Source organism: Takifugu flavidus, chromosome 4 (genome assembly GCF_003711565.1).
Source record: "Takifugu flavidus isolate HTHZ2018 chromosome 4, ASM371156v2, whole genome shotgun sequence".
In the NCBI taxonomy this organism is placed as follows: Eukaryota; Metazoa; Chordata; class Actinopteri; order Tetraodontiformes; family Tetraodontidae; genus Takifugu; species Takifugu flavidus.
In genome coordinates this window covers 12,484,794-12,509,943 of record NC_079523.1, presented here as the reverse complement: position 1 = coordinate 12,509,943, position 25,150 = coordinate 12,484,794, and the positions used below count along the sequence as shown (strand labels likewise).

The window sequence follows — 25,150 nt, the reverse complement described above, 5'->3', positions numbered from 1 at the left end:
GGAGTAAATGCAATAGAAGTTCAATGTCCATTTCAGCACCTCTTTCAATATTTGAAGCGCTAAACTCATCTTTGCAAACATTAACTTTTAATACAATTTCACATTAACTTTGAATTTTCAAGAATGCCCCAAGTCAGCCAATTAGATTACAAATGATGGCAATCATGCAGACTATACAAGGTGTTCCTGTTGTTTTATAGTGTGGCTCACCAGAACACCAACATACGTATTACTGGAATGAGAACCAAAGATGTGCTTAGTTTGACTGAAGATATGATGCACCCAACAGTACCATTTTCCTCACATTAGTACTTATAAAGATGTATCCTGGATGTTTTACATCATTTCATAAGAAAGGAAGAAGCAGAACCAAAGAGGGTGTCAGAATAACACAAACCTCAGACACAACACGATCTCCACCTCCCTTCTTTAATCACTGCAAATATGACTTTAGTGTTGTGTGTCCTTGATGGATCATTAACTACAGAAAACTAATCTTTATAGTCTGCGGAAAGCATCTGAGGCTCCACAATCTCACAAGGAGATGTTGACGAGTCTCATTCATCACTTGGAGGGAACATGCGAGGACCAAAGCTGTGAATTATTTTGAAGATTTCTTCTTTTTTTTTTTGAATGAGGATCGATCTGAGTGCAGCTGATTCAAATGTCCTCAACAGCGGAGCACAGCGATTCAATTTAACCTGCCTCTGCTGAAGATTTCAGGACAATTTCAAGAGAAAAGCTTTAAATGACATAACAGGGCATTCATTTCTAACAGAATACAATTTTTTAAAAGGGACCAGGAAGTGACAGGAACAGGAGGAAACATGGTTGGGACAGAGGCCACATTCTCTGTGTGGGATTATGTGGTTTTTGTAGGGATCATTTTGCTGGCAGCAGGACTCGGCCTCTTTCAGGCCCTCCGAGGCCGCAGGGACACCAGCAGGGCTGAATTTTTACTGGGTGGGCGGCAGATGACTGCCGTGCCAGTTGCCATGTCACTCACAGCCAGCTTCATGTCAGGCATCACGGTCATCGGCACACCGGCTGAGGCTTACCGGTTTGGAGCCGCGTTCTGGCTCTTTGGCTTCTCATACGCCATCATGTCCGCCATCACCGCTGAGATTTTCGTGCCACTCTTCTACAGACTTGCAATCACCAGTGCTTATGAGGTATGAAAAAAAATCAAAGACTGTAAATTATTATAGTGGTCCAAAGTCTGCCTGACAGGTGCACCTTTACAATCTCAGATCAATAAAGCTCAGCAAAGGTAATTCATCTGGAGAAAAACATGGCCGGTTTAACAAACATCGCAAGTTATGAAGATGCTATTTTAATAAACAAACCCTGTTAATGTGCTGTACAAGAAGCAACAAAAGGGTCAGCTTTCAATAACAAAGTAAACTTAACCATGTTTCCTATTTTTCTTCCCTTGCACTTCCCTAATTGAGTTTACTTTTTAATCCCAGTACCTTGAGAGGCGCTACAGTCGGCCCATTCGATTACTTGGGACATCAATGTACATCATACAGACGGTAAATAATGCATTGTCCTGCCTTCGTATGGTAGAGAGACATCTGGCTTTTCAGCTTTTGACTTAATGTAAAAGTACACAAATGACACAAACACCCATATTAATATGAATTCATAGGATTGTTGTGTTTCCACTTAATCAACTAATGGAGGCATCTGTTCTCAGGCTCTGTACACTGGCTTGGTCATCTATGCTCCCGCTCTTGCACTAAATCAGGGTAAGCCTTTTCCTCTGAAAATCTGCACTATTGCATTTTCATCCCCCAGACACAATAATCTTCAAATATATTGTTTATCTATTTGAATGTGTCATAGGCCTTTTTTTGTTCTTAGTCACAGGACTTAATCTTTGGGGAGTGTTGGTGGCTACAGGCGTGGTGTGCATCATCTACTGCACTTTGGTTAGTACCACATGTGAGCGGTATTGAATAAATACTTGAAAATACCCCAACAACCAATTCAAAGCCTCAGGCTTTCTGCAGTTAAATAAAAATGGACCCTTTTGTGGATTTTGTTTCAGGGCGGACTGAAAGCCGTCATCTGGACGGATGTGCTTCAGATGGTAATCATGCTCGCTGGATTTGTTGCTGTCATAGGTCGCGGAGCTGTTCTGCAAGGTGGCCTGACAAATATTTGGGAAGATGCACGGCAGGGCGGACGTCTCGAGGCATTTGAGTAAGTATACCGACACATTTGTTTTAGCTGGTGTTGTTAGACTTGCACAAATTGCTACCATGGATATCCTTTCTAAGATATTGTGATATTTCTTTTCAATTTTTGCCACAGTTTTGACCCAAATCCTCTTAAGCGACACACCTTCTGGACAATTACAGTGGGTGGCAGCATAATGTGGGTGTCAATCTATTCCATTAATCAGTCCCAGGTGCAGCGCTACATCTCCTGCAAAACCCTGGGTCATGCCAAATTGTGAGTATTCCTGCAACTCTGCACTGATTCTTCATCTGCACACACTGATGAGTCTTTTATTGTTATCTATCAGGTCTTTGTACCTAAACATGGTTGGCTTGTGGATCACTGTGAGCCTGGCTATGTTTTCTGGCCTCACCATGTTCTCCATTTACAAGAACTGCGACCCACTAGGAAACGGCGATGTTAGCACCTCCGATGGGGTAGGACGTGCTGCAGCTTTTCAGTCTGTGTCTTTATAGTGTCGACATCTCTGTATGTGATGTAGCAACACTGTCTGTTTGCCAGCTGCTGCCTTACCTTGTGATGGACATTCTGGCAATTTACCCGGGAGTCCCTGGCTTGTTTGTGGCCGCTGCATACAGCGGCACCCTGAGGTGAGGCACCTGCACATTTTCTGTTTCTGTTTAGTTAACTTAACTGTGCTGCTGATAACAGGGCTTCTCATTGTTGTTCTTAGAATCCTGGAAATGCTACCCGAAGTACCTGAAGCAGATCTTATCTGTTATCTAATCTGCTGATGTATAATAGTGTTTTATGACTAATAACTTCCTTTTTACAGCACGGTGTCTTCAAGCATTAATGCCCTGGTCGCTGTCACTGTGGAGGACTTTGTTGTTCCATTATGTAAAAACCTCACCGACAAACAGGTGGCATGGATGAACATGGGGCTGAGTAAGTTTAAAAACTATTCAAAGAAGTGCAAATAAATAATTACATTTTGGCCATGGAACTTGGGCAAATCACCACATAATATGGCCCCACATGATAATGTTCATCTCAGTTTTCTAAGGTTCCACTGTCAGTGCAATATGATCTGTGGTAAATGACACCCAAATGACACAGAAGGGCAGAAATCCATATTTATATAAGGAAGAATTTACATTAATATTTATCACTGTTTGGATGAATGTATGTGGAATTATGGCTTTGTCCCAAGGACAAGATATATTTACTGATTATATAAATACATTTGTTAACTGCTTCAAAATGGACACGGATGACATGCTTGTTTTCTACACATATAACAAATATTTGTACTTTTTGGAGTAGTCAGTAGCAAATCATCCACAATACCCTTTTCTGTCCTCTCAAATACTCTGGTTCACTCCTTTCTATAATTTACTTGTGTATTCTTCGGATGAATGACTGAAAAGCATTTCTCTGCTACTTTTTTTGATTGTGTCTGGAATGTTTTTTTAATCTGCTTGTGTTTGAAATGGTTTTTGATTTGATTTGATATGGCTGTGTTTTGATGCTGTAAATCATGTCGATCTGGATGTCTTACAGGTGTTTTCTTTGGGGCCTTGTGCATCGGCATGGCCGGAGTGGCTTCAATGATGGGAAGCGTTTTACAGGTAAAGAGACATTTTTTCTGTACTACAGCACCACCAGGTGGTAATGTTTAGAATTACAAGTTGTTTGACGTTATAAATGTTTTTATATTCAGGCAGCTCTGTCCATATTTGGCATGATCAGTGGGCCACTTCTTGGTCTTTACCTATTAGGAATGCTATTTCGCACATCAAACTCAATAGTGAGTATATTCTATCACCAGAATAGCGAATAAACACAAGAAAAAAGTCACACATCCAGGAAGGATTTCACTGTCAGGGTTTATTTTCCAGGGAGCGCTTACGGGTATGATCATTGGCCTGGCGTTGACTTTGTGGGTGGGGATTGGTGGTCAGCTCTACCCCCCAACTTCTGAAATGACAAATCCTCTGCCACTCACCACTGCGGGCTGCACCACGCCAAACTACACCACGCCAGTGCCGTCGACCAGCCCCGTGACTCTGACCCAGCCGTCCAAGTAAGTTACTAAGAAGAGAGGGGTCTCATAGAGTGTGGTGCTAAAATGTCCATTGCAAAAGAACCAGCAAACTCCATACCTTCAGAGTAAACCAATTTTATTTATAACTTATTGCTGTTATTAAATGTAGGCTCTTCTTCTTTTGGCTCTTCTCTTCAGGGGTCACCACAGCGAATCACCTCTTCTCTCACACCATTTACCTTCATGTTCTTTCTCACATCCATGAACCTCATCTTTGGTCTTTCTCCAGGCCTCCTGCCTGGCAGTTTGAAACTCAGCATCCTTCACAATCAGCACCCTTCTACCAATATATTTGCTATCTCTCCTCTGGACATGTCTGAACCATCTCAGTCTGGTCTCTCTGACTTTATCTCCAAAGCATCTAGCATGTGCTGTCCTTCTGATACACTCATTCCTGATCCTATCCATCCTGATCACTCCCAAAGAGAACCTCAGCATCTTTATCTCTGCTACCTCCAGCTCTGCCTCCTGTCTTTTCTTCAGTGGCACTGCCTCTAGAGACCAACCAACATCCTTGGTCTTACCACAGTTTTGTACATGTTTCCTTTCATTTTAGCTGAAACTCTTCTTTCCCACATCACACCTAACACTTTTCTCCACCCGTTACAGCCTGCCTATAAATGCTTCTTCACCTCTTTTCCACACTCTTCCACACTGTTGACCTTAAGTACTTAAAATCCTCCACTATCTTTACTGTATGTCTTCTCCCTGTAACCTCACTCTTCCACTTGGGTCCCTCTCATTCACGCACATATACTACTTGCTGTAGCTAACCTTCATTCCTCTCCTTTTCAGATCAAACTTCCAACCCTCTAACTTCTCCTCCACCTGTTCCCTGCTCTCACTACACGTCACAATGTCATCTGCAAACATCATAGTCCATGGGGATTCCTGTCTAACTGTTATTAAATGTAGGCATTCTGGTTAAATCCCAATCAAAAAATGGACTACACTAAAATGACGAAGGTGGCCATGAGTTGCCCGCAGTATTGAGGGAGACATGATCATGGTGGAGTAATTAGGAGAGTGACTGATTTCCTGTGTCCATCAGTTACAGGCCTGATCTGGCTGACTCCTGGTACTCGCTGTCCTATCTTTACCTTGCTGTCTTTGGCATGCTGATCACCATTGTGTCTGGCCTGCTGGTGAGCATCGTCACTGGTGAGTCACTAGCAATTGCTTTTGCCTCCTAAATGTCTCTTTTTGTGAGTTATGTGTGCAATAAAATGCATTGGGTATTCTGCCCTCTTCTTTTTAGGCGGCTGCAAGCAAGAAAAACTCAGCTCCGATCTGTTTGTGAGGAGAAGCGACATGATCTGCTTCCGATGGTGCAGGAAATCAGAGGTAAGAGATGGACCCTGCTGTCAGACCTGGTGCCAGTGAAAATAAGAGTAATCAGGAATGCCTTTCTGAATGATCTCCGCAGGCATCAGACGTCAGAGAAAAGGACTCGCCTGAGTTTTGTGTGGGAACAGACAACCCAGCGTTCACAGAGCTCAAAGATGCTGAAGCAGTCACCCATTTCTAAAGCTACCCTTTAAGTTCAAGCAGTTTGGTTTTCCAGATTTGCGACTGATCAGCCACATTGGTAATAAACCACTGACAGGCCAAATGGATTGAAATATTGTCATTTGCAATGTGTGGATGGGCCCAAACAGCCAAAGAATCTAGCGCTGAGGCTCCCCGTTCTGGTGCCCCAGGACTCCCACTATTTCCCCAGTCCAGAAGCTGGGAAGTCTTTTCTTTTTAACTGTGCAAATAGCAAACTACTGAGTTGTTTTGTTGCCACTGTGCTGATTCTATTTACAGCAATAATTGTTATTCTTCATGTGTGTGTTTTAACTGTAAATGATGTTTTTGGACCATGACAATAGTGATATAGTGATAGAGCTCTGACAGAAAAGCTACATTTAAGAAATGATTTAAGTTAAACTTCCACATCCTGCATAGTTATGTTCAAAATTGATGCCAAAGCAGTGAGAAAAACATGCTAGTATTCGAAGGTTTCATAGTTAGTACAATCCTGCAGTAAAAGTAGCTCATCAGAAAAGCAATAAGGAAGAAATAATTTGAATTAGAAATGCACACAAGGTCATTATAACTTTACATTTATTTAATTACTTGCATTTATTTTCTACTTTGGACCTGCTGAACAACTGCTCCTTTTTTTAATGGTTGTTCATGTTTTTCATACTTCAGAGAGTAACAGCGTCTTATAACAAAGATGTGCAATTTTGAGTGGATTATTTCTAATAAAAATTTAAAGTTTTAACAATGTTGGCCGAATGCACAGAGACAAGCATATTGGTGTAAAAATTAACTATGTGTGGACAGAGATTGTGGGGTGCCAAGTAACAGATTTACTGAATAGTTAAACTGGCACTAAGTCCTGACCTAGGCTGTCCCTGCTGTCATGACAACATCCTGTATTTTTGCAAGCATTTACCTGCCACTTTTCAGTTGCCACAGCACCATAAAACATCACCATATCATTGTGTCAGGTTTATAAGGGTTGGGAATTCAGCCAGCGAGGACATGGGTGCTGACTCCCTGGAGGGTAATAAACGGTCTGTAATAGGTTATACATGAGTCAAAAAACAGCAATAAAGAACAGTCCTGCAACTACCACTGGGCGACACATACATTAAGTACTCTGGAGACCCACATTCGTAGTTACTCCATTACTGCTACATTACTGCATCTGAGCCCTCAGTAACAGATGTTTCGCTCCATTGTCATGGCAACATGCATGTTTAAATAATGTGCTCATTTAACACAGAAGAAGGCCCCTACAAGACACAAAGAAGGTTCTGTCCCCATCTCTTATTGGGGATGCAATTACAACAGCCCTGAACATTTCACATTCAGTTTTCACAAAACAGATGCTGGCAAAAGCTATTGGCTGAGAAAAAAAAGAGAGATCATTCATTTGATCTTTACTGAATTGCTTCACGCTTCAATTTGATGAAATAAGACAAAAACGCTGAACTAGGATCAACAATGCAAAGATATATATCTTTCCTGGCAAAACAGCCAAAAAAAGTTTCTCTACAAGCTTAAAAATGTAGAGCAGAGACTAAACACTCACAAACACCAAAACTGCCAGAAAGTGGAATTAAACATGAACACAAATCCACTGGGACAAATGAACCTTGTTGAATATATTATTGCTTATTGCATTTAGATGTTAGTTCTCCTCTTATGGTTTCTTTATGTAAAGAAAGTTAGACATTTGAACCTTTCTAATCCTGTTACAGTTACTGTTCATCCCACCTGAACAACAGTACTTATGCAAAAATCTTCTCATTGTTCTTCTTCTTTTTATGGTCACAGCCAGTAACAGCAGTCCAGCCAGCGTCTCTCATCCTTTTCATTGAAGCAAACTTTAACTTGTTCTCTGGGGACTTCTGCCTTGCAGGATTACGGACCTGAAGACAGAATCATCCAAATATCTAGAATAAAGTAATGATTCATTTGGAATCGGCAACTGACTGCTTCGTGTTACCTTTGGTAAGATGTTAGATTTTAAAGCGGGTGCAGGAGGTGTGCCTGCAAAGTTCTGTGAGGATGAGGAACCCAGAATTAATAGAGAATTTTATAAAAACTATCAAACGATCAGCTGCAAACACGCACTTACTAAAATATCACTCTGATCAGAGCTGTCAGACTTGAAGTCCAGGTCCATTGTGGCCATCTTCCAGTGAGCATTCGGGGCAGAAGGTGGTGTTTTAATTCTATAAGCCTGGGCAATTTCAGGGATTAATAAAGAACATTTACATATGTTAAAGGTAGAAAGAGAATAAAACAAATGTAGATGTAAAACTGTATTGTTCCAACTGTTCAGGCACTGCAAGAGACAAATTAGGACTTTTTGAGTTGGATCTAAAGACCCATTATGTTGAGGCAGATAATGTCTGGATTATTCCCCGATGGCCACGTGGTCAAAACCTGTTGGATGACTATAGTTATATGATGATAACATGTTTTTTTCCTGTCTTTGGTTTTTTGAATAGCCTGAACAACTTCCTGAGAGAAACAGGATATTACTCTGATCTTAGCAGCTTCAATAGCCCTGCTTGAATTGGATCTTTTCAGCACTTCAGGGTCCTGTCATGAGATCATTACACCCATCACAGATCCTTCAATGTCACTTAATCATAAAAAGCAAAAAACACTTTATTTTTGTTTCCACAGAGTGAAAACAGCATGTTCAAAATTACACATATAAAAAAATATAACAATCAAAAGTCCATAATTGATTACCGGTATATACATACACATTCATGCATAATAGTGAAAGGAATATTAAAGGTTATTTATACAACAAATTTGCAGTTAGACAGATCAACTGTCTGGTATTGTAAAAAGTATGTCTTTAGCTTTTTTTAAAAACACTGAAGGCTGTATTTTATGCTGTTCACTTGTCCAGGGTGTGCCTCGACTCTGGCCCAAAGGCCCCAGTCCCCCTTGCACTCCAGTGAGGACAAAATGGGTAGAAAATGGGTGAACTGGTGTGTGTGTGTGTGTGTGCTGAGTAGTAGCATAATCTTTCTGAGAGAGCAAGTTAAAGAATTTGCATGAAAAAAAATATATTCATGCTACAGTAACAAAAAATGCACAAACTTTATATTACATCAAGGTCAGAATTCAGACTTCTTTCACATAAATACTTGATTACCTTGGGCCTTGGTACAGCTCCATGCAGTGTTTTGGTGATTTCAGATTCACATTTCTTGCAAACAAAAGACATTAAATGTTATGTTAATGTTGGAAAACTGTAGCAACCTGTTGTGACACATATAGATAAAGCACAACTTACAACTGTCTTTAAAATGGCAGCAATTTGGACATTAGTATCTTTAATGTTAAATCATTTTGCAAAAACTTTCTTCGCAACAAAAAGAAAGTAAAATACCGTAAAATGAAAATGTCCCATTGATGCCACCATAAAAACTGATTAATATCTTTTAATAAAATATTGGAAGATTAAACTCACTGTTTTCTTCTGAACTTCAGCTCTGTGGTCTTTCTTGGAGGAAGGGGCTTTCTGGGCCTTAGAGAACTCCTTTGGAGTCTTTGCACACACCCCCGCATTACTGCTCAAATCTGGAGACTAGAAATTGAAAAGATCGGAAATGATTAAAATGGTAAGTTTTTACTGGGGGATGTCCTGACCAAGTTGTTTTTAAGGTCCAATATCATCTCTGGTACTGATTCATGTGCAATCCCTTTGAATCAGTTGGGTGGTTTTAGGTGGTGTCCTGTTTTTGTCATCCAGAACTGACCCGGAGGTAGTTCATGTCCCGTTTTACTCACACGACATCCAGTATCATACGTTGGATAAAGCCAGTGCATGACAGAGAGGTACAGACAACAGCTGTTTCTGTGAGTTGAAGGTGTTGCAACTTGAATCAGCTTGATGATTTTCAGGAAAATCATTGCTAATAGGCAGATTAGATTACATTGGGGAGTTTCAAGCATTTGCAACTGATCATCCTTAAAAGCTTGTTTCTTACTATAAATACACAATGTAAATAATATTGTACCTCTTTGTTTACTACATCTGAAGGCAGACTGGTTTTCATTGATGACATTCCTTTCTTCATAGCAGAAAGCTCTTCCAGCACATTTTGCTAATATTAAAGAAAAGATTCTTAAAGAATAAACTGCTCCTCAGCAGGTGCATGTCAAATAAGTTTAATATAACATAAAAAAAGGAAACAGAATACCTTTTTTGTTACTTCAGTCTTTAGCTCTAGTTTTAGTTGGCTGATATCAGTTTTAACACTCATGAGCTCCAATTCCTAGGTTAAAAATACAATTTTAGCAGCCTTACAGTAAATTTAAATAATGAAACATCTTTCAGTCATGATTTTTGAGGCATTTTTAGCAAACAGCATTATCATTTGTTAAAAAGTTGCAGTGTCTGCACTACATGACATGACTTTCCCTCATCAGTTCATTCTAATATTTCACTTTTCCAAGCATCTGTAAATCTACTGCTACTGTTGACTGCTGTATTATTGCATTGTTAGAAATACTACACTACCAACATATTGCTTAGTAGCTCCTATTTAAACAGTAATAAATGAATATTTCAGCATCATACCAGTGATTTATAATGGGCAAGTGCCTCAGTCTCTTTCTTCTTCCTCATAACAAGCTCTGCATCCTTTTCCCCAACTATCTGTTCATAATGGCCCTATAAATAAATTGTTAAATGAATACATGCACATATGATATGTTTGTTGTGGTGGCTGAAGTAGCACCAGCTGTGAGGTAAACCATGACCTTACCTTGTGTTTTTCCATCAATGCCACCATATCTGCTATCTTCTGTTGACACTTGAGTTCTGTTTCTTCCTTGTTTTTAATGACATCCACTGCTGTTAATTTGTCTTTTCCCACCTGTACCAAATACATTCATTTAATTTTCCAATTCCAATTTGATTTTAAAAACCCAAATAAAATCTATTTTATGGCAGGAACCTCGTCTGTCAGCTCCGATGCAAGTGCGGATTCGGACTCGATGTCATTCAACAATCTCTGAGTTTCTTCCTCGTGAGGTTTTTGAAGTTGCTTGTGCTCCTCTTGTTGAACACTGATCTGCACAAAGGAAACAACTGTTTACATCACAGAGTTGGTTTAAATATCTTCTATCTACACTGATAGCAAGTACCAGTTAAAAAACAGAATCACTGTCTCAAGCTGACTGGATTTTGTGATCTCCTTTGCTATTTGCTTTTTAAGGAGTTTATTCTAAAAATCAACAAATAAATGGTTATTAATTGTTTCAAACAGTGTCTTTAGTTGTGCACCTACTGACCTCTTTTTGGTTCTCCAGGGCTTTATTACTATTTTTTCTAAGATTGAAGAGCTGAAAATCAAATCAGTTTTTGCTAGATCAAGAAAGTGATAAAAAATGATGATCCAAAAAATTGATTTTACTAATCACCTTTTTTTCCAGGACTTTGATTCTTTTCTCTTTTTGTGTTATTTCACCTTGAAGATGTGCAAACTATATTGGGAAGAAAATAAGTAAACATTTAGCACTTTAAGAACAGAGTGTGATAGTTGAAGTACTTACATTGTCTTCAATTTTCTTCTCAAAAGTTTCTGTTTGCTCTCTCTTTCTCTGGATTTGGAGTTTGATTGAGTTCACTTCATTTCTGTTCATGGCAAAATAGAAGTCCGAGTGACCTTACAGACATAATGCCAAACTTCTTTATGTAAGTATAAACGCACCGCAAATGCTGGTTTTCACTCTCTAGTTCTTGAATTTCTCTTGTTTGCTTCATGGCTTTCGCTTCACTCAACTAAATAAACACAATAATTATATTTTTCACAATTTCTGTGAGGATATTCATACAACATGACTGATTAAAGTTGACCTTCATATCTGCCTTCATAGCTTTCACACTTGAAATTCCAAATTCGAACTTCTGTTGGATGGCTGTTTTCTCAGACTGCAGCTCATTAAATTTGACTAACAGCTCTTCGTACCTCATTCTACAATAAGGAAACCGACCAAACATTAGTTTTTTAACGAGCTTAAAGTAATATTCTTGATCTTAGTAGCATGTAAACGTCGCTGTCATAACTTACTCATGATGTATGAGTTCCTTTTTTAGTTGCTCAATCTGAATGGTGTTTTCTCTATTGTTCTGCTTTTCAGTAGATAAATAACCCTCCAACTCCTGTACAGTGTTCTGAGGACATATAAAACATCCTATTGCAGTAAAGTTATATTCACGATCTTCATTCATATATACATACATACATACATACAATAGGTATCAAAATGAATTAAGCAGATTAAAAATAACAACTGCCTTTAACCAAAAATAAAAAACCTCTGAGTCTTTGGACTTTTTCATTAGATCTTCTTTTGCCTTTTCAGCAGCATCATGTGCATCTTTGAGCATATTATTTGCAGCGGTGGCAACCTCGAATTCACTCTGTATGAGAAAGAAAAGGCATTGGCTCTATAGAACAAGTGTCAACCCTGTGGTGACATCTTTTTTTACATCACCTTCAATTGTAAAGATTCCTCATTTTTCTTTAAAAGCTCAGCTGTCATTTCCTTCACTCTTGCTTCAGAGAGATCAATCTTAACCTTCATGGAATCAATGCATTTGTACTTTTTCTCCTAAGAAATATGAAATATAAGAAATATATGTGTAATATTCAAGTTATATTCTGTATTTAGGACACTTAAAAATCACGAGTAAATCTTTCCTTTTTTACCAAATCATCTTGAAGGAGTTTAAGCTCTAGACTTTTCTTTGCACTCTGTTCTGCTGCTTCTTCTGTTAAATAAACAATTAATTTGACCTTAAAATAGCAAAAGCAAAAGCCGTTTTTCAAAATCAAATATGACATACCTAAAAGTGTGTTGCTCCTTTCAAGGTCCTTGACGTTTGCGCTAAGGTCATCTTTTAGTTCTTTTACCCTTGAAATTGAGCCAAACAATAAAATAGTAAAACTGTTTCTTAAAACTAAGACAATATAAACAGATAACTCTACCTTTCTGTTTCTAAAGTCAGTGCATTTTGAAGTTCCTGAATCTTTATCTGACTTTGCTCCAGTTTTTGTGCTTGTTGTTGTTGAACTCTGCTGAGCTCCTCCAGTTTAGAGTCTTTGTTTTGTATATTTATTGCACATTCTTCTTTATTTTGTTCCAAGAGAGCACCAATAGCATCGCAATTTTTCTGAATCAAAAAGGAAGATTTTTAATTAAGAAAAAGCAACAAAAATGACACTTATCTACAGAAATTTGGAAAATGGTACAACTTTAACCTGAGTTTCTTCACAGCATTGTTTGGCATTGTGCAGTTCTTGAAGAAGGGAGTCCTGTTCAGCTTGTGACTTTTTAAGAAGTTCATGCTGTTCATCTATAGGGTATAAAACAAATCTTTTCAACAGGTACCGGAACAAGGCAAACCTAATTCTTACCAAATTACTGAGAGAATTTTTTTTTTTTCCAAATAGAAACCTTTTGCATGAAACTTGAACCAAATTGAACCAAGGTTTCCTCAGATGATGCAAAGATAGCAGAGCTAGTTCAGGCAGACAACTTGCATGATTCTGGATCAAGTGATCCCTCAAATGCCCCTCTCTCCTTCTTAGGGCAGGTATTTATTCTGCTCCCTTATTCCCGATTGCTCCATGTTGCTTCTGTGCTTGGTGTATTCTGCTCATGCTACTTTTCTGCCCTGTCTACCTTTGCCACTCTGTGCTTCAATTCCACCACCACCTCAGCATCCTCCTGTCGGCCCTGTTTCTCCAATCATCAAGGGGAGGGCTCTGGAATTCATTCCCTGTAATGTCTAGGTAGACTATTATCAGGGAATGAATATGTTAAAACAGCGTCTGGCACCAAATCTGCTTGATTTAATCCAACGTTGACTGACTGAACTAGAATCATATTTCATCAGAGCTTAAAGTGGTCTAAAGCTTAGACCCATAGGGTTAAAAACTATGACTCTGACACATCCCTTTTGGGGCATTTCCTGTTTGCTTTAACTCGTTCTTTATGTTTATGATGGAAAAATAATCAATATAGTATAGAGTCAATATATAATCAAAAAGAAATGCTTTGAAATGGGAAAGTTCATGTTACTTGTTGTTTCTTGAAGTTGTCTACAGCACTTCTGGCTTTCACTAAACTCAAGGAGGATATTTTGGAGTTCATTTTCCTTATCCTTAAGCTTTGTTTGAAGGACTGCAACCTGTGAAAACATTTTTTTTAATTAAGTTTCTTTTTTTAATTTTACCAACTCTGGGTACTTTACCATCGCAAAACTGACCAAACTGAAGATTTTAATTAACTCACCTCTTCCTCTTTTACGTTATATTCATAGTGATATTTCTCTTGTAAATCTTCAAACTGTAGCATTTTCTCTTTAACTGGGAAGAAGAATTTACTTGACTTTGTAATATGTTGTAATATGCTGATGCCATTTAATATTTTATACTACTTGTTAACATGTTGATTCTCAGTAAATCATAAGCATGAACCATTGTGAAGTAATGCATAATACCCGAATAAAAACAAACCTTTCTGCATCTCTTGCTGATCAGCTTCTGCCTGAAAGCGAAGGATTTCAAATTCTGCAATCATTTTCTGCAGAAACAAAACACTGATTGTATCAAACATACAGTTAAGCAATCAGACAATGAACTGATTTGAATGGTTGGTTTACCTGAATATTTTCAATATTTTCAACAAAGAGATGATGTGTTTCTTCTCTTTCAGATTCAACTACAATTTGAAAGGATTAGTAACAAATTATGCCACAATGGGTACACAATTTCCTCAATAATCTGGTTGGTCAAAATGTGCTAGCATAAAAATCAACTTACATAATTGTATTTTTTCAGCTGTTCGCTGAAAAGTATCATTGAGAGTGTTGCACAAGTTCTTTGTTACATTGTTTCTGTAATATTGTAGGAATATAATATTGTTCAGACAAAATATTTACAAGTTAAAGTGTTATTGTTTATTACCCTGATAGGCAAAACTCATTACTTGTTCCTTAAATTCTCAATGTCATCCAAATGTTCCTGCATCTTCATGCTTAGGCTTTCATTACAAAACTGGAAAGACCAAAAATGGAAAAAATATCAACTTGTATTATTCATTCTCTATTATGTGCGTGCATATGTGTGTGTGTATGTGTGCGTGTATTTATACTGTATATATGTTTTCTACTTTTAAAAGAAAATGTGCACTAAGAGTAAGAGACAAAACAGTTTCGCAACTTGTACCTGTAATTCTTGAATGGTTCTTTGCAAACTTTCAATTGTTCTCCCGTTTTGGTGCAGTCTTCTTTCCTTTTCAACATTGTCACTATTGGTTTGTACTTTCCAGCATCTAATTTTCTCAACCTCATCAAACAGCTTGGAAAAAAGCTGTACAGAATTGTATTTCCTCTGGGTGAATATCCACAATAAAAAGGACATAAACCGACATATTTGAGAACAAACTTTCTGCATCGCCCCAGTCTATTCGTGAAATGATACATATTTTATACACAGTGAATATATTACCTCCTCTTTCTCCAATGGTGGCATAACTTTTATCTTAGGAAAACCTTTCAAATAGAGGAACATTATTCAGTTCATATTTATATATTTGACGTTATATTTGTGCCGTTGGTGTTTACCTGGTTTAGTTGACTTGGTCTGCTCTTTGCTATTAAAATTACTAAAACCCTGGAAAATATTGAGTTATTACTTGTGAAATGTTATAAAATATTCTCATGTTACTGCCCAAAGTGTGTTTTTTCCTGTTTATAATATTATATAATACATGTTAAAGTGGTTATGCACCAATAGTGTTGGTTACCATGTAATTTAACTGACCTTTTGAAGAGTATTAATGAACCCGCTACAGTTTTCTAAATTTTCCTGGGGTCGGACCGCCTGGCAATTATTCACCTTCGAAGGGATGAGCAGTTGGAAGTTAAAGCCCCGTTCTTTCTCCATCCTGAAAACAAAACAGACGAAGTTTGACCACAAAACATTATTGTTGATATCAGCGAACAAATGGGCTTCCAAAACCATCAAGTCATGCTGCGTAGTTTAGCCAATAACAGAGCTTAATTGCAATAAATGTTTGCCGTTTGTAAAATAACCTTCGGTAGACTGAGCTTTCTTCAAAGTATTGATAAACTACAGCAGATATAACCATTACGTTCCAGCATTAAGATGTTATAGTCGTGTAATTACCTACTTGCCAGCGTTACAGTTAGCATGTGTATCGCCGCAGCCGTTAAACTGCTGTGCCGCTGCCACAGGTCGCGTGCCCGTGAGGGATTAAATCATAACGGAAGCTTTCTGTTCACCAAACAATGCAATAAGTTTAAATTACTTTAAACATTACTTTACATTTAAATTACCCTGTGTCTCACAGGGAAATGTTAATGTTTTGCTTTATTACCTAATAATTAATTGATTAACATACTTCATCGTCATCCATGCGTTGCTTTAAAACTATCACACGAAGTTTTTAGCTCTGTATTTATTCAACCTCACAAAAATGACGTTGTTAGCGTTTATGTCCTTAAGAATTAAAATAAATAGATAAAATCTTTAGTCTCAGATACAGAAAAACAATCAATGGGGGATGGTGAATCAAAAGCTATAGAAATAATTAATCACCTGTGTTAAGAACCAATAACAGTTAACCAGTTGTGGTCCAGGGTTTCGGGTTATATGTTTGGTTTTTCCTGCAGGGGGCGTGGAGGAGCTGATTAGCTGCAGCTGGCGCTGCAGGCGGGCGCACCTTATTTACATCAGGCCACCTTTTTCGGGACGGAGCGCCCGTCTACCAGCTTGGGAGAATTTTGGTGTTTTCGCTCGTCTCAAAGTCACCGTGCGGGAGTGGAGAGCGCGCGGGACCCGACTACCGTGTTGGCTCCGCTCTGGAGCTCTTTGTGCGCCCCGGAAGACTGGACGAGTGTTTTCCTGTTGTCTTGGAGGACTGCCAGTTAGACTTGTTTGTTAAATAAAGACTAGTCCTTGGACTTTTTATCACTGCGTTTTGCCTACTTTCGGGTCCTGTAAAAACCCAATCCTTGACAACCTACGCAGTTATTGGCATAAAGTGAACTGTAAATTCGTTAACTTATATTAACCTGAAACCTCTACTGTATGTGTACTTGGATAGTTGGTCTTTGGACTTTTTTGTCCAAAAATAAATAGGCCTAAATAAAAAAATATTAATAAAACACATAAATTCTATGAATCTTGATATTTTTGTCAAATTACAGTTTATTTGAATTTTTAAGATGTTTATGTTGTCTTTTGCAGTCAGGGGCTCACTTTCGTGTCATGTAAATACACAGATCTATTCATCGGGATTTGGTGCATTCAGACATATCGAAAATCATCCGTCATCTCAAATGGACCAGCAAAACATGTATACATAGACGTTAAAAATTAGTATCATTATTTTTGGAATGGCACCCAAAATCCTGTGCAAACAAAGTGTGTGTAAAGTGTTGTTTTAAAAAAGATAAGGTATAAAAGATAATTCAGGAAGAAAAATGTGCTCATTACGAACAAAGCTGGATTGCTTTTAGAATAGTATGAGATCAAAGAATGGTGCGAATCCTATATCATCTAAGGGTATGTTAAAATGCTATGTGTAGTACAGAAAGTGTTAAAATGCTTCTGATAATATAATATGGGATATATTTTCATAGAATCATGCAGTCATGGTTACTTTGAGTGCAGCTGGACATTATGATAGTATAAACATTTTCACTCCTGTTCAGATTTGATGTAACATTGTAGATATGCCTTATTTTAAAACAAGACTTTGGCATTGCATGGTACAGAGTATTAGACAGTGTCCTCTGTGTTCCTAGCTTCAGTCGGTTTGGCAACATTGTCTTTTTGGGACTTTTGTTCTCTGCCTCCCAGCCTGGCCCTCCTTTCTTCCTCTTTTTTCTCTTTGTCCAGCAGTCTGTAGTTAATTCCCATTCCAAAAAACAGGAAGATGCTTGAGACAATAAGGAGGATTCCACAGCCCTGGTATGTGTACTTGTAATCATGATAGATGTCCTTGAACTTTCCTGTGGGGACAAAATCACATTGTACCATATATGTTGTGTTTTATACATTTGTGTATCTGAAAAAAGGGAAAATTATGTACTTACCAAGTAAAGGGGGGCCCAACAGCACAGGCCCACACTCCACAATGGTCACAAGACCAACAGCACTGGAGAAACGTTGTGCTCCCACCAAATCCATCAATGTTTCAAAGAGGACTGAGCTCAACCAGCCAAAAGCAAACCCAAAGAAGATTGCATAAATAACAAACCCTTTGTAGTCAACTGACATTGGTGCTAGGACATGACAAACACCGTTATACAGCACGGATGCAGCAAAGAAATATTGAACTCTGGGCCTGACCCACTTAGTGTTAGCCACAATTCCCATCGAGGGCCGGGCAACCATATCGACAAAGGCCAGCACAGAGAGTAAAAAAGCTGCCTTCTCTTTCGGGATTTCTTTACTCTTTGCATAATTACTAAGGAACACCAGTGGGGCAAAAAGGCCAAAAAACATGATAATATTGCCCATGATGTACAACAAAAAGCCACGGTGCTTGAACAAAGAGAGGTCAATAAAGCTATTAATGGTCTGGGATATGGTCCTCCTCTCTGTGGTTTTTGGAGCAGGAGTGGGTTTTGGTCCAATAGGTCGCATGAGAGAACCAGCCACACAACAGTTGAAGAGGAGGCCACCCAGGATCATGAAACTCCCTCTCCAGCCAAATTTGTCAAAGAACCATGTGTTTAAAGGAGCTAGAGTGGAGAGGAAGACGGGGCTTCCAGCCATGGCAAGTCCATTGGCAATAGGCCGCTTCTTGAAGAAGTACTTTCCAATCATTGTGAGGGCAGGATTGAGGTTGAAGGCCAGTCCTAAACCTGCAAAAAAAAAAAAAAACAGGAAAAATTAAATGAGTTTCTGTCTTTATATTATAAAAACTAGTTGCCATTCTTTGAAACAAATGGGACCTTGTTTTTTTATAAAAATACATAAAGGAAAAAAGTAGGTACCTCCAACCACACCGATACAAAAGTACAATGCTTGAACAGAGTTGCAAAAAGAGGCACCAATAAGTCCAATTCCAGACAAACATCCTCCTGCAATCATGACAGGGCGACTTCCATATTTATTCACCAGGATACTGCTGAGTGGACCTGTAGTGGATAAGACAGAAAGAGAGAGAGAGAGGAGAGAGACATGGAGGATTTGTATTCAGTCGTCAGTGTACAATCATATATTTGAACACTTGAGGGCTGTAGTGCCTCAGCCTTGGTTCAGCAAATTCAAGATGCCTCTGCACTCAGTTTTGTCAGTGGTGCACTGCAGTGGATATGCTCTCATGCCATTAACAATCCAATCTGCTAGACAGTTAAAAACATAGGGTTTTTTTTTCTTTGTTTGGGTCAGGGATTCATAAAAAAGTCAAATGAATCAATTGTTTGCACGCTATTGAAATGCCTTGTAAATACATTTGAATTGGAGCTTGCAAGTTCAGCAGTTCAGAAAAGTGGGTGGGAATATAAGTGGCTGCTTTTTGTTCTTTGAAGATGGGGTTAAGACAACTGGTATCACAGTGCGCCGTAAACATTGGCACTAAATACCTTAATATCTATGTGCCGCGGATTTGACACTAATTACAGAAAAATCCACATGACCCATTATGAAAGAACAAAAATGCAAGAAGCGTTAGGGTCACAAAATGCCATCTCCATCTATGCTTCTAACAACAACCTCAAATGAGCATGAGGGCACACATCGAAGACACTTCCGCCTTCCTGCCAAATCCCTGCGCTACCCAGTGAACCTGAATAGAACCTGACAGTTTTTGTTTAGAGGTTGTCCACACTGATTTGCCAGAACCATACAAGACAAAGGGTTTTTAAATTGTAATGCAGGCAAGTCTACACTCTCCCAATGAGTCTTTTCCCCCTGCCGTGCAGGGAGAGTTGCTTCAGATTAAAGGGTTGGAGACAAACCAGTGTAGAATATTATGAATGTAATTAATCAAAAACTGAGGGAGTGCAGAGGCACCCAACAGTAGGCCAATAATGAACTTCTGCTGGTGTGCTTGGAATATAGTAACAGACTGTCCTGCTGATCTGTACTGACAGTACTGTCAAACACTTCCCCACTGTTCACAACTTATATTCACCGCTGTGTATTCGCGATGTAACAATTGCAAGTATCTGTTAATTATGATTATTTATAAATAGCATCACATACGTATCATTTCTCATGATGGTGATTACGTGTTTTTTCAGTGAAGGGTATTTTATATGCATGGGATATTTTATTTTATATGCTTTGCTACTGATAAACAGCACACAATGATCTATGATGGAATACTATGTGTGAGCGAATATGTTTGGCATTTACTCAGTAAATGTTTTTCAATATCATTTTAGTTTCATACTAGTTTTCATACTTTCTGAGTTTGGCCATTTGCATAGTGCACAGTGTAGTAGAAATGTGTGCACAGCACATCATATGCTTTTAGTTTTAATAAGTGTTGAAAGACAGACGTTCATGTGAAAAAGTCTGCAATCTGAAATACCAGATATGTAAATGTTAGCTTGTGTTTTCATGTTAACAACAGAAAGTCATATTTTTCTTTTGACCATATCTAGTCATTTCTCTTGAACACTGCATTCTTATATGTTTCCTCTAATTTGCTTCCAAAGCGTTTACTTTCCTTAAACATAAATTAACCTCTTAATCTGCCAAACACAGCAATTTCTGTCTAAATTTAGATTGTCACTGATTGATTTTTGCCTCATTGCTGGTGCGGATCAATGATGAAAACATCTTGTGCGTGCGTGTAGGTAAAAATCAATAATTCTGAAATACAAATTGTAATCGATTTGGTTTGTGTCCACAAAGCTCTGATAAGTCAGAATCACATCATCAGAAAAAAGTGGATATGGTAGTGAAAATGCATGCGTGTTGCGTAAGAGCGAAATTAGTACAATCAGATCGACTCCAGTCATTCCCATCTAAATTACTGGGCCAATATTGTCACTGCGAAGTATACGGTAGTTGTTTTTTTAGACTTAACTCAGCATGTGCCCTATTTATGAACATATTCTCTCTCTCTCTTACCCCAAGATAAGTCCCAGTGCACAACTGATCTTGTGAAAGGTTTATTTGAACATGTAGACAAAATGTGGAGAAGATTTTCAAAAGATGCCAGTATAAATTTGGAAAGCTTTCCTGCCCTAATCTGCTTAAACAGCCTTCTGCTGCCTGTGCTGCATTCAGACCACCTGTTGGCCAAAGCTGGAGATGAAACCAACCTCAAGAAATGTCGCCAAAATTGCAATGCACCATTGCATCTGTACCATATAACCTTTGTTGTGCTGCTCATACCTGAACTTGCCAATACCCTTGAGTGTCTAGCTGCACTGGGATGCACAATAGTAACAGTTTTTCAATCCTTTCAATCCTTAATATCAAAACAGGTAAGACAAAGTAGATTAATTAAATATCCTCATGTATATCTCAGTAACATTTAACCTCTGTGGGAAATAAGCTGCTGAACTACAAGCACATGAGCTGTTGAAGCTAACAGAAAACATCCATTGGTTGCTGTTCTTCCTCTATTATACAGGGGGATTTTTTTTTAAAGAAATTGAGAGAATACCAGAAAACTGACCTCAGTGTTATAATATTTTCTATGATTGGTTATCATTCTTGCAGTTTATAACAAGTGAAGATAATTGCAGCATTTTGGCTCTTTCTATTTCAGAGCACACTGTTTTGATACCAGAAGAGCTCCTTTGAAAGCCAAAACCTTTTCACTAGCCAAAATGACTGATTATCCTCTCCTGGATCAACAGTATTTCAAGGTGAAGTGCCAATATTGTTTCATCTTTATTGAAGCACGTTAAATCAGTGTCTTGTTTCTTGGTAGTTTATGGCTGGAGTGCCACAATGCAAGTCTATAATCATAGAGCAATGGATTGGCTTTCAGATGAACACTTCAGGAATCAATCTGACTGTTATGCTAAGAGCCGGACATTGATTTGATCTCTAAATCTCCTAATGTGTTAAATGTCAAGCGTTAACAATCCCTAGTCTGGCAGATGGTATTTTGGGTAAGATCTCACCTCCGCCGTACATGACTGCTAACATGATGGATGAGATCCAGGACACCTGGCTGCTGGTCACATTGAAGATCACCTCGATCTCTTTAAAAAAGACAGTGATGGACTTGGGGAAGGCGTAAGAGAACCCAATGGAGATGAAGGCACCGACTACCACCATCCATCCCCAGCCACCCTCAGGCGGTGTGTAGCCTTGAGGACCACCCACAGCGCCAGGCATAGTCGCTCACAAAACCTCGTCCAGTTGAAGAAATTAGAGATTCTGTTAAGAAAAGAGAGGAGTTAAATAATTGTAAATTTTATTTCAATGTTCAGGTGCTTTGATGTCATTAAAAGCTGTTTCTCAATTAAAAGTCCAATAAAAATGTGGATCATTTTACAAATCATTTCTAAAACATTATTTTAATCATCAAAACCTTTTGGGTGTTTTCTGAATCAAACCGTGCAACAAAACTTTACCTATGAATAGGTACGCAAACCTGTATTCTTTGTTTTATAAAGCCTATGCAATGTATACCTAATGTTCAATTGTGAACAATAAAACATTTTCCTTCTATAAGAGCAACTGTAAAAATATAAGGTTTCCTGTCTGTTTGTGCTGGAGTGTAACAATTCAGTCATTAATGGTACTATTTTTTTGCTTTCATGTCTATTTCCTCAGTAAGATGCTGTGTTATTGTTTGAACTTGAAACTGATTTCACCTCTCACGTTTAAGGATGTTATATAAGTTTATCCCTGTTGATCAGTTGATATGTTATAGTTTTTTTTTAATAGTTATAGTTATATAGTTTTTCCCATTCCTGTCCCGTGTCCTCTGCTCCCTGGCTGGTCTTTGATGTCTCATTCTCAGTACTAACTAACCTGCTCACAGTTGCCTCTCACATGTTTTACCATTAAAAACTCCACTAAGTTTCAGGAAATCCAATCTGCTCCTTGCACCGATGTCAAAGTAACACCAAGTCCCTCTGCTGAGAGCAGTCGGCCTTGTGATTTCAAACATCATGCACATATGGGTCGTGGCCAAATTTATTGAACAATATTTTCACATTTCGCTTTTGATGAGAGTTTAAGCGAGGGTGAGTTGCTTTGATTTGAGCTGCTTTCTGCACGTATTCATCGAGCTTCCGTTGGCTGATCTCCCACGGTTTCACTTTAGAGGTGACGAATAAGAGTCCATCTGCAGAGTCAAGCAACTTACTGTAGTGTTTACTCAGGGGAGGCTATCCAGAGAAAGCATCGATCAGACCATGAATTCACAGTGCTCAGGAGCTCTTGGCTATAGCGGAAGATACAGTTTTTTCAGCCCAGGCAGACTTGATGGGGTTGATAAATTAGTTTTATGGTGTGAAAACCTATTGGATATGCCTCTTACGGGCATATAGTACTGAATATTTAATGTTTTAAACAACTTTTGTTATTGAGTTGGGATTTGACCTGCTGCTCTGCAGCTGTAGATGTAACTGTTAAATTGTTTTACAGATGCAATAAATGCTGAAGATGAAAAGATATTTTTTTTATTTACTTGGTCACTTGGTCAGTTACAATCAGAAAGATTCTCAGCATAACATTGACATCAAATTCAGTTTTACTTCTGTGAGACAATTTTACTGTCTTACATTGTATTAACAATAATTATTTAGCACATGATTAAGAATAAATACTGCATTAAGTTTCATTTTTCATCTTCACAAGGAAGTGAAACTCTGAGGAACAGTTCACACATATGATGTGTGCCTGCTTAATATCAAGTTCCCCTTCAGAGTGTCTGACTGTAATGAATAAAACTTGTAATTCTATACAAAGGATTGATGGGGAGAAGCATGGCTGGGGGAACTACAGAATTGATTTGTAGTAGGTCAGGTTGAGGAGAATGAAATAAGTAGACAAATGGGCTACGGCATCATTGTCAACCCCCATCTCACTGTAGTGGTCTAAATAAAGAAGTCAAAGTGGAGGCGCCTGAAGTGCCACTTGACAATACACATACCTGCAAAAAGCATGGGGTGTCTGCATAAGACATTTATATAAATGTAACATTTGGATCAGGGTGAATCAAAATGAATTATCTGGAGAATTTATGACAATTGCAGAAGTGCAGAAAGGATTCTGAATTTCATGAAGAAGTGATGAGCTCTTATATGAATCTGCCTCACAGCTGACTTCTAGCTTGATCACTATGTTTGTGTATAATAAGATAATGTGCGGTGTTAAGGCTCTTACCTTGGCAGCAGCGCTTGAATGTGGATGGTCTGCAGAGGTGAGTGGTCACTGATGTTAACACATGGCTAAACTGCAGTGAGCTTTTGTGAATACATATATATGTTTAAATAAGTCTAAAAAGAAAAAAAAAGCACAATACGTGTCACAGATACTCCAATAATATGCTGTGATCCACATCCACTGAAACAATCCAAACGTTGCTGGGGCGCCTCAGACTTTGTTTCCAGTGAGTAAAGCTGAAAAGTTGCCTTTGGTTGGTGACCCTACCAAACAGATGGAATGTTTGGACACAGTTCTGGCCAACCTGAAGGTCAGTCAACTTCTTATGGGCAGTGGGAGGCGAAGTAGCATGCCCCCAAAACACTTTCTCCACCCCTTTCACGTCATTCCACGTCTCCGACACAATGTTATAGAAATTCAATGCACAACTTTGTGGAGTTTGCGACCTCAAAGGATATCAAGAAATGTCTGCACTCCAGGAGATAAGATGCTTTCTAAGACTCCGATTTCCGCCATTAGGTGATTTATCACCACTATTTTACTGCGTGCAGGTCACTACAGCTGTGGAAGAAAACCACATTACTTAAACAACAGACATTGTCTAACTCAAAAACCCAAAAGAAATACTTCTTCACATTTCTGTGATCGGATATTGTTGAGCCTTTCTTTTGAATTCCCGAAGGAGCTTTTAGTGATTTTGTATCGGGGCGAGGAAAAAAGGAAAGGCCTGGACGTGGGGTGATAATTGAACCGGTGTACTTGCAAAGTCAAATCCTTGAGAACCTTGAAACATGAGTTCTCTTTGTTTCTTTGTTCACATGTTGTTCCCCTCATTTTTCTCACTTTCATTGCATTTCAAACAAAGGATGGAGCAGAGCAACACCTCACCCATAATTCAACATTCTATCCTGTACACACTCATCATGAACCTAATGTAAGATGGTGAACACAGCAACATCAAGCAAGCAAC

The 25,150-nt window shown here is 38.6% G+C and overlaps 3 protein-coding genes across 6 annotated transcripts; 1 reads left to right on the top strand and 2 right to left on the bottom strand.

The window, feature by feature from the left end:
* Positions 1-509: 509 nt before the first annotated feature.
* On the top strand, positions 510-6,569 carry slc5a8l (solute carrier family 5 member 8, like). Of its 2 annotated transcripts, XM_057029487.1 has the most exons (15): positions 512-1,172; positions 1,470-1,535; positions 1,700-1,751; positions 1,867-1,934; positions 2,054-2,208; positions 2,320-2,460; positions 2,534-2,663; positions 2,749-2,837; positions 3,023-3,135; positions 3,751-3,818; positions 3,911-3,997; positions 4,089-4,273; positions 5,346-5,455; positions 5,553-5,638; positions 5,721-6,569. In XM_057029487.1, exons 1-15 carry the CDS (start codon positions 828-830, stop codon positions 5,820-5,822), a joined length of 1,797 nt encoding a protein of 598 aa, XP_056885467.1. In that variant the 5' UTR covers positions 512-827; the 3' UTR covers positions 5,823-6,569. The 2 variants fall into 2 exon arrangements, with proteins under 2 accessions (XP_056885468.1, XP_056885467.1); XM_057029488.1 differs by lacking the exons at positions 5,346-5,455; positions 5,553-5,638; positions 5,721-6,569 and adding an exon at positions 5,090-5,237 and having other exon boundaries at positions 510-1,172.
* On the bottom strand, positions 6,387-16,806 carry sycp1 (synaptonemal complex protein 1). Of its 3 annotated transcripts, none has more exons than XM_057029486.1 (33): positions 16,459-16,806; positions 15,661-15,784; positions 15,462-15,510; positions 15,346-15,389; positions 15,064-15,228; positions 14,825-14,892; positions 14,659-14,732; positions 14,499-14,557; positions 14,353-14,419; positions 14,129-14,202; positions 13,916-14,024; positions 13,093-13,187; positions 12,820-13,004; positions 12,678-12,745; positions 12,541-12,602; positions 12,326-12,442; positions 12,147-12,251; positions 11,899-12,002; positions 11,685-11,802; positions 11,539-11,609; positions 11,381-11,462; positions 11,249-11,311; positions 11,120-11,170; positions 10,783-10,899; positions 10,591-10,701; positions 10,404-10,496; positions 10,024-10,098; positions 9,841-9,927; positions 9,291-9,407; positions 8,973-9,026; positions 7,932-8,036; positions 7,800-7,853; positions 6,387-7,722 (listed from the first exon to the last, which is right to left on the bottom strand). In XM_057029486.1, the coding sequence occupies exons 2-33, from the start codon at positions 15,781-15,783 to the stop codon at positions 7,582-7,584; spliced, it is 2,907 nt and encodes a 968-aa protein (XP_056885466.1). In that variant the 5' UTR covers position 15,784; positions 16,459-16,806; the 3' UTR covers positions 6,387-7,581. The 3 variants fall into 3 exon arrangements, with proteins under 3 accessions (XP_056885466.1, XP_056885465.1, XP_056885464.1); XM_057029485.1 differs by lacking the exon at positions 16,459-16,806 and adding an exon at positions 16,031-16,138; XM_057029484.1 differs by lacking the exon at positions 16,459-16,806 and adding an exon at positions 16,027-16,137.
* A 244-nt stretch (positions 16,807-17,050) lies between these two features.
* slc16a1a (solute carrier family 16 member 1a) lies at positions 17,051-24,492 on the bottom strand. Its single transcript, XM_057029489.1, has 5 exons — positions 24,181-24,492; positions 21,963-22,221; positions 18,867-19,010; positions 17,961-18,734; positions 17,051-17,876 (listed from the first exon to the last, which is right to left on the bottom strand). The coding sequence occupies exons 2-5, from the start codon at positions 22,177-22,179 to the stop codon at positions 17,644-17,646; spliced, it is 1,368 nt and encodes a 455-aa protein (XP_056885469.1). The 5' UTR covers positions 22,180-22,221; positions 24,181-24,492; the 3' UTR covers positions 17,051-17,643.
* Between the last annotated feature and the right edge of the window lie 658 nt (positions 24,493-25,150).

Excerpts from the sequence above, each read along its gene's own strand:
- slc5a8l (XM_057029487.1), top strand. The coding sequence starts at position 828 with ATGGTTGGGACAGAGGCCACATTCTCTGTGTGGGATTATGTGGTTTTT. Across the intron at positions 1,536-1,699 it reads CAATGTACATCATACAGACG|GCTCTGTACACTGGCTTGGT; the intron begins GTAAATAATGCA and ends ATCTGTTCTCAG. Across the intron at positions 1,935-2,053 it reads GCATCATCTACTGCACTTTG|GGCGGACTGAAAGCCGTCAT; the intron begins GTTAGTACCACA and ends ATTTTGTTTCAG.
- sycp1 (XM_057029484.1), bottom strand. The coding sequence starts at position 16,052 with ATGCTAACTGTAACGCTGGCAAGTAG. Across the intron at positions 15,229-15,345 it reads CACCATTGGAGAAAGAGGAG|AGGAAATACAATTCTGTACA; the intron begins GTAATATATTCA and ends ATATTCACCCAG. Across the intron at positions 12,603-12,677 it reads AAGGAGCAACACACTTTTAG|AAGAAGCAGCAGAACAGAGT; the intron begins GTATGTCATATT and ends TTTATTTAACAG.
- slc16a1a (XM_057029489.1), bottom strand. The coding sequence starts at position 22,179 with ATGCCTGGCGCTGTGGGTGGTCCTCAAGGCTACACACCGCCTGAGGGT. Across the intron at positions 19,011-21,962 it reads AGCAGTCATGTACGGCGGAG|GTCCACTCAGCAGTATCCTG; the intron begins GTGAGATCTTAC and ends TATCCACTACAG. Across the intron at positions 18,735-18,866 it reads TTGTATCGGTGTGGTTGGAG|GTTTAGGACTGGCCTTCAAC; the intron begins GTACCTACTTTT and ends TTTTTTTTGCAG.